The sequence below is a fragment of the Salvelinus fontinalis genome, chromosome 6 (genome assembly GCF_029448725.1).
Source record: "Salvelinus fontinalis isolate EN_2023a chromosome 6, ASM2944872v1, whole genome shotgun sequence".
NCBI lineage: Eukaryota > Metazoa > Chordata > Actinopteri > Salmoniformes > Salmonidae > Salvelinus > Salvelinus fontinalis.
This window is the reverse complement of record NC_074670.1, coordinates 73,423,099-73,430,850: the sequence shown is the minus strand read 5'-3', so window position 1 is coordinate 73,430,850 and position 7,752 is coordinate 73,423,099. Positions and strand designations below refer to the sequence as shown.

General features: G+C 43.7%; 1 protein-coding gene across 2 annotated transcripts; it reads right to left on the bottom strand.

Moving 5' to 3' along the window:
- Positions 1-1,980: 1,980 nt before the first annotated feature.
- LOC129858702 (homeobox protein MSX-2-like) lies at positions 1,981-4,777 on the bottom strand. 2 transcript variants are annotated; one of them, XM_055928032.1, is made up of 3 exons: positions 4,536-4,777; positions 4,359-4,433; positions 1,981-3,280 (listed from the first exon to the last, which is right to left on the bottom strand). In XM_055928032.1, the coding sequence occupies exons 1-3, from the start codon at positions 4,696-4,698 to the stop codon at positions 2,841-2,843; spliced, it is 678 nt and encodes a 225-aa protein (XP_055784007.1). In that variant the 5' UTR covers positions 4,699-4,777; the 3' UTR covers positions 1,981-2,840. The 2 variants fall into 2 exon arrangements, with proteins under 2 accessions (XP_055784007.1, XP_055784006.1); XM_055928031.1 differs by having other exon boundaries at positions 4,359-4,777.
- Positions 4,778-7,752: the final 2,975 nt, after the last annotated feature.

Below are 7,752 nucleotides of genomic sequence, written 5' to 3'. Positions count from 1 at the left end.
TACTGTGCTGAACAAACTACAAAAATAGGACATTTCTACATCTAGTGGATGTTGGTAATACTGCAGGACACCAAATGTAGACAGAAATGTACGTTCTCACGTCGTGTCGAATACAGCAAATACTTTTCAAACAAAACATAATTTCACTATATATTCCAGTTCTATCAGTTAGTCAGAGCACCATACAGTGGGAATGTGTGTGAAATGAGAATCAACCCACTCATATAATATCCCTCAACTCCTTATCACTAAACACACACATCATTTCACACAGCATTGGACTCAGAATCAGAGGATAAGCGCAACTAGAAATAGGCTTGATTGAAATAGACCTCGGCATTTAGCACAGTTACAGGGTTCAGGAAGAGCGAGAGAGAGAGAGTTAATGAAAGGTCTACAGTTTGTGGATGGATACAGCCAAACTCAATGCATAGAGCTGAGTCTCTGTGCTGCGAGGAGATATGGAACACATGCCAACAATCAAGTCAATGTGAGAAGTGTTATTTGCAGAAAATGTGCAATTTTCTTGTATATAATATAATTATGTGTTTAAAGTCAATTGGGCGATGAAAATATGAGTCCCAGGATAAAAGCACCACTTTACCTTGCCACCCAGTTGACCCCACACACACAGACTCAAACACACAACCTGACCCCAGATCTGTTTTTACTTTAACCAACTACTCTAGTCAGACTGCAGTTAAGGCACATACAGATCTGGCAACAGGCTTACAAAGACATTCATACTGCTTCAGCAATAACCTGGGTCATATTCACTTGGCAACAAATGGAAGTAAACAGACTGAAACAGGGAGGGACTACCTGAACTTTTCCAATAAGAAAGGTTTGTTTTCTGTTGCAAAGCATTTCTCTACGGTTTGCATTAACGAATACAACCCAGGGCGGTTCAGTAAGACCCTAAGCATTTAGCTACACATCCTTCAGTTTAAAGACATTAAAGGGATTAGGGGTTAAATACCATAGATGATTGGTCTAATGTGTTAAGGTTCCTCGTGTAATGACATTGGCTCATTTCTTCTAAGACCGCCAGCTTGAGGAAAAGCCTCAGACGGGGAGCGGCCGACTTCAAAGTTTCCAAACATTATTACAGTAATAATATATATAGCTATTAGTTGACCTAACTGGTTTAATATATCTGCTATTAGTTGACCAAACTGGTTTAATATATCTGCTATTAGTTGACCTAACTGGTTTAATATATATAGCTATTAGTTGACCTAACTGGTTTAATATATCTGCTATTAGTTGACCTAACTGGTTTAATATCTGCTATTAGTTGACCAAACTGGTTTAATATATCTGCTATTAGTTGACCTAACTGGTTTAATATATCTGCTATTAGTTGACCTAACTGGTTTAATATATCTGCTATTAGTTGACCTAACTGGTTTAATATATCTGCTATTAGTTGCCCTAACTGGTTTAATATATCAGCTATTAGTTGACCAAACTGGTTTAATATCTGCTATTAGTTGACCAAACTGGTTTAATATATCTGCTTTTAGCTGACCTAACTGGTTTAATATATATAGCTATTAGTTGACCTAACTGGCTAAATCTACCTCCCCCACTAACGCTAAAGCCTAATTTATACCTGGCCCTAACATGCATCCTTTGTTCTGATCTTGTCCATATTCTGATTGTGCCCACATTTTCAGACAGCGTCTACACATGGTATTAAAATGTTTTTCTTATCCGTCCACTGTGTCCGGACTCAGAATCAAAGGTGAATTAGCCTATACTACACGTTTTAAAGCTCCAGGTACAAAGTTAAAGGTCGGATAAAACAGTCAGATCGACACATGATTAAACAATCCACTTGCATATGAAATTCTGTCGAATTTAAGCAATTTGTTCTTTGTATTTACCAGACGTAGAAGCATAATCATGACTAAAATACATACTGTAACTATAAGAAGAAGGTGACACCAAATCAAAAGACTAGATGTTTTACTCAGCAAATAACGACATTTATATTCAACATCAGACCACAAACTATTTACAATTGTAGATACACTTCATAAAATATATATTATAAACTGGGTGGTTCGAGCCCTGAATCCTGATTGGCTGACAGACATGGCATATCAGACAGTATATCATGGGTATGACAAAACATTTATTTTTACTGCTCTAATTACATTGGTAACCAGTTTATAATAGCAATAAGGAACCTCAGGGGTTTGTAATATATGGCCAATATACCACGGCTAAGGTCTGTGTCCAGGCACTCTGCATTGCGTCGTGCTAAGAATAACCTTAAGCCATGGTATATTGGCCATATACCACACCCCCTTGACTTTTACTGCTTAATTATATTACATTTATTCAATAAATATGTTGTCCTATATGTATATCACAAATATGAAAGTCTAAAAATAAACTTTCCCAAAGACAGGAAGGGCAAAAACAGAGACATCACTAATGCTATTATAGAGATAATCTGGCATTTACGGAGTGATCAGACAAACGGGAGAAACAGATCAATATCCTTCGGGAACGAGCCAACTAGCTTTGGCAAATACAGCACAGGTCAGGAGGTCAGGGGTATAGAATAAATGAACAATTACCCTGCAGTGATGCTTGTACTATGGGTGTTCTGATGCGCTAGTCACTTCCGTAACAAACCAGGGAACACAAGGTACCGTATAACAATGTACACTTCCACATCTCTTGAATATATCAAAGTAGGTCCAGCACACTATATTCAAAGCACCCCTGAAAGTTAGAGTACAATTTAATATCTTGTTGTAAGGTTCATCGCATACGCACACAAAAACACACAGACACACAGACACACACACACACACCGACCAGTCTCAAGACAGGTGGAAGAGTCCGTACCCTACAGGTGAGGTGTACACCCCCAGATGTGGTACTGTTGTTAACAGAGTGGTACGTCCGCACATCCCTGAGACCCCCCCACCCAGACCCTCCAGACTGACACAGAGGGGGAACGGCAGCGAGGAGAACCCCGGGTGATAGAACCCCGGCTTGGATCCAACACCTGCGGCGGCCATCTTGAGTTTCTCCACGTCTGCCTCCTGTAGTCTCTTGGCTTTAGCCCGTCGGTTCTGGAACCAGATCTTGACCTGGGTCTCTGAGAGGGACAGGGAGGAGGAGAACTCAGCCCGCTCAGCGATGGACAGGTACTGTTTATGATGGAACTTCCTCTCCAGGGACAGGAGCTGGGAGGTGGTGAAGGGGGTCCGGGGCTTCCTGTTGGTCTTGTGTTTCCTCAAGGAGGGATTGACCTGGTCTAGAGGGAGGGAGGGAGGTAAAAGGGGAGGGGAAGAGGGAGGGAAGGAGGGAAAGAGGGAGGTAAAGGGGAAAGAGGGAGGTAAAAGGGGAGGGGAAGAGGGAGGGAAGGAGGGAGAGAAAGAGGGAGGAAAGGAAAGAGAGAAAGAGGGAGAAAAGGAAGTAGGGAGGGAAAGAGGAAGGGAAAGAGGGAGGGAGAGAGGGATGTCTCCGTAAAGGCGTAATGAGTGTTTGTGGTATTTGTCAACACCCAATAGCCTAAACATGTCATTAATATACAAAAAGAGAACATGAATCAAAATACACTGAGTGTACAAACATTAAGAACACCTGCTCTTTCCATGACATAGACTGACCAGGTGAAAGCTATGATCACTTATTGATGTCACTTGTTAAATCCACTTCAAATCAGTGTAGATGAAGGGGAGGATTTTTAAGCCTGGAGACAATTGGGACATGGATTGTGTATGTATGATATTCAGAGGGTGAATGGGCGAGACAAAAGATTTAAGTGTCTTTAAACAGGGTATGGTAGTAGATGCCAGGTGCACTGGCTTGTGCCAAGAACTGCAATGCTGCTAGGTTTTTCATGCTCAACATTTTCCTGTGTGCTCAAGAATGGTCCACCACCCAACTGACCTCCAGCCAACACAAAAGCATTGGAGTCAACATTGGCCAGCATCCCTGTGGAACGCTTTCAACACCTTGTAGAGTCCATGGCCTGACGAATTGTGGCTGTTCTGCTGGTAAAAGGGGGTGTCCCTCAATATTAGGAATGTGTTCCTAATGTTTGGTATACTTAGTGTATATACACAAATACATTAATTAACCCTTCTCCCCTGATGATATGCAGTGTATTGAATGATATTGATCTGTAGATGGAATGGTATAAAACTACTGCACACTAAGACTTCTCCAATTCCATTTAAAAGTTATCTTATTTCAACATAGGCTACAACTTTAAAATACATTAGAAAACATAAATAACGGATATTTCCCAATAGATCAGCATGGGACAATAATATACCAGGTCGTAGGCTATTCAATAACTCTTCTACAGTATGAGGTTGAGCACTTACTGAGCGCTGGAGACAACCTGCACCGCGGTGACATCCATGACGCACAGTCCCCTGGTTCCGACGTCTCTGATTTAACTGGCGAAGAAGACGGGTCAACATTGTGAATAAAGTATTCTGGACTAGAAGGCTGTCTGGACACGGATATAGAGTAATTCCCCAGGGGAGAGACTATCGTACCGCTGTCGCGTCTCCCTCCTTCGCTATGAGTCCTATCCAACATGATCGCTTCCACACTGAAAGGTAAAGGTGATAAAGGTGTTTTGCGCTCCTTAAACTGCCTCCGTGGAGGAGTGTCTTCATAGGTTGAAAATCCATTTTTCGAATCTACTGGAGAATCCATGCTTCAAGTAAACAACAATATGCGCATCTCAACTGTTGTCCGCAGAGTCAACAACAATTTCTCAACTGCTGAAGTCTGTGTCTCTAAACTCACGAGAACGCTTGTTTAAAGTACTGGGACTTTCACCCAATTAAAACCCTGAAAAAACTGTAGAGGCGGAAGTAGACTTGTGATTGGCCTGTGAGTTTGGGGGATTACCACTCCGCGTAAACACTAGGCCGGGTAAACATGAGGCTAATTTACCGTTAACTGCGTGAGAAGGGCGATGTGCAGGGAAAATATCTGGGAACTAGTTCATGCTTCATTCCCTAAATGAAGGCTATTCTTCCAAATATGTAGATTAGGCCTGCCTAACCCCATTTTCCCAGAATAAATTACATAATTTATATTTAAAAATTAATATAATAAAAAATATGCTACATTCAACAAATGAAGGACATGAATCAACGATGAAAAATAGCCCATTGCCTTAGAAGTGAAAATAAAAAAAGACTCTTTCAGTGCAGTAAATAGACAGCAGGTTGGCTGACATCACAAAAATGATGCACAGCATCCATGGGGGGCTGAAAGCATGTGCTGTTATGATTCTGAACCGTCAGAAACAATGACAGAAAGCTGCCATAAGGAGGAGTCGAAGGTGACTCGTTTCAGCTTGTATGTACGAACGCAAGGATGGAGACAGATCCACAGACCACGCCCCGATTTCAATCATGGGAGTGTTTTTGCCAGGGTCAGCCCTGTGCTATCTCACTTGCAGACTAGTCCAGTGCTGCTGATAGGGAGCTGATTGTAGTGATATATTAGAGGTTGAGCCCCTGTCCTACTACTGTACCTCCCTCTCTGCTATTAGCTTGATGTGTATAGGTCTATGTGTCATCACAACTTGTCTCTGGGCGTCGGTCGGTGGCAGGAAGATGAAAGCGGATCAGAGAAACAACTTAATTGTTGTGTTACCACTTCAACACAGTCAAAGGACACCGCTCTGGCTCTATGGAGCCCTGACAAGTCTCTCTAATGTTGAAACTCGCTATGACCTTAAACATCACTTTGGTAGTCAATCACAATGGTAATCAATAAGAATTATGTCAGTCAACCAGGGTCCCAAATGGCACCGTATTCCCTATGCAGTGCATTACTTTTGATCAGGGCCCGATAGCAGGTTAGTAAATGACTGTCGTTACATTGTTGTTATTATTGTAATTAGGAGTGTGGAATCCGTCTCCTTTAAACAGGATTTTTAAGGGTAATGAAGGTAAATTACTACCTTCCTGAGGTGTGTGGCGCCCGCTCACATTAGCCTCAGTCTATCATCACTCGGTCTGAGCAGTGCTGTCAGGTTAGGGTGTGTGTGTGTGTGTGTGTGTGTGTGTGTGTGTGTGTGTGTGTGTGTGTGTGTGTGTGTGTGTGTGACTGTATAAAGCTCAGATGTACCTGTAGGGCTGCGCGTATGAAGAAGCAGTAGATATACTGGTACAGAATAATAATAGTAATAATAATAATGAATATAATCTTCCAAGACAAAGCATCTCTGTTCTGTAGAGATCATGGATGCTATTCAAACAAATGCATTATCCGGGAAATCTAGAAATGATGCGTGGCCGCGCTCACACACACAAACACAAGCACGCACGCACAGATTCATAAAGGCCTAATGACGCAGGGGGGGCGAGGGGCTGACACCACCACACTAATCCTCAACTGTTTACAGTGCACAGCCCAGACACACTGGAGGCACTTAAATAATGTGTGTGTGTGTGTGTGTGTGTGTGTGTGTGTGTGTGTGTGTGTGTGTGTGTGTGTGTGTGTGTGTGTTTACAGCAACACAAGCCCCAGCCTCATGGAAACACATGCAAATCAATTAAGGGTCTCTCTTTCATCCTTACGGTTTCCCACTGTGATCTGTGTTTGTGCACGTGTGTGTTTGTGTAGGTGTGTGTGTCATAGTTTAGCTGGGTCAGGAGGAATAAGAGGAAGTGTATTCACACCTCCAGGATAATTATAGTAGTTTAATGAGAAGAGGCAATTAGCTGGAAAGGCAGTGAAGGAGAGAGAAGAGCGTGAGGTTTATACCAGAGCACAAGAAAAGTTCACTGATGTTGACATCCTTAGATTCCACCCATTAGTCATCTCCTCTCCTCTCTTCCCTTCTTCTCTCCTCTTTCCTCTCCTCTCCTCTGATTCCTATCCCTGGTTAAGGGGGCAGAGTGGCCACACCAAGCCCAGCAGGGGTCTGCTTGATTGGGGGTAGACACTGTCCCCTCCTCCCTGATTCTACAGATAGACAGACGGCCAGCCTTAAGGAAATGTGTTCACATCTCTCTGGTCTCTCTGGTTGTCCACCTAAAGGTCAGCATGCCAGGAGTCCAGCGTGAGCTTTGAGCTCCAGACTACTACAACCCTCAGTCCCATTGATTAGATACCATACAATTAGCACTGCCACACACACACCACACACACACACACACACACACACACACAGAGAGAGCTCACTGTCAGTTCCGCCTTTCCGAGTTAAGCTGGTGTATCTTTAGCCATTAGGAAACTAAAACACATGGTTTCCTAGACGTAGAGACCAGGGGGAAGGAATGGCTATGGGGCCTAGACGTAGAGACCAGGCGGAAGGAATGGCTATGGGGCATAGACGTAGAGACCAGGGGCAAGGAATGGCTATGGGGCGTAGACGTAGAGACCAGGGGGAAGGAATGGCTATGGGGCATAGACGTAGAGACCAGGGGGAAGCATAGACGTAGAGACCAGGGGGAAGGAATGGCTATGGGGCGTAGACGTAGAGACCAGGGGGAAGGAATGGCTATGGGGCGTAGACGTAGAGACCAGGGGAAAGGAATGGCTATGGGGCGTAGACGTAGAGACCAGGGGAAAGGAATGGCTATGGGGCGTAGACGTAGAGACCAGGGGGAAGGAATGGCTATGGGGCGTAGACGTAGAGACCAGGGGGAAGGAATGGCTATGGGGCGTAGACGTAGAGACCAGGGGGAAGGAATGGCTATGGGGCGTAGACGTAGAGACCAGGGGGAAAGAATGGCTATGGGGTGT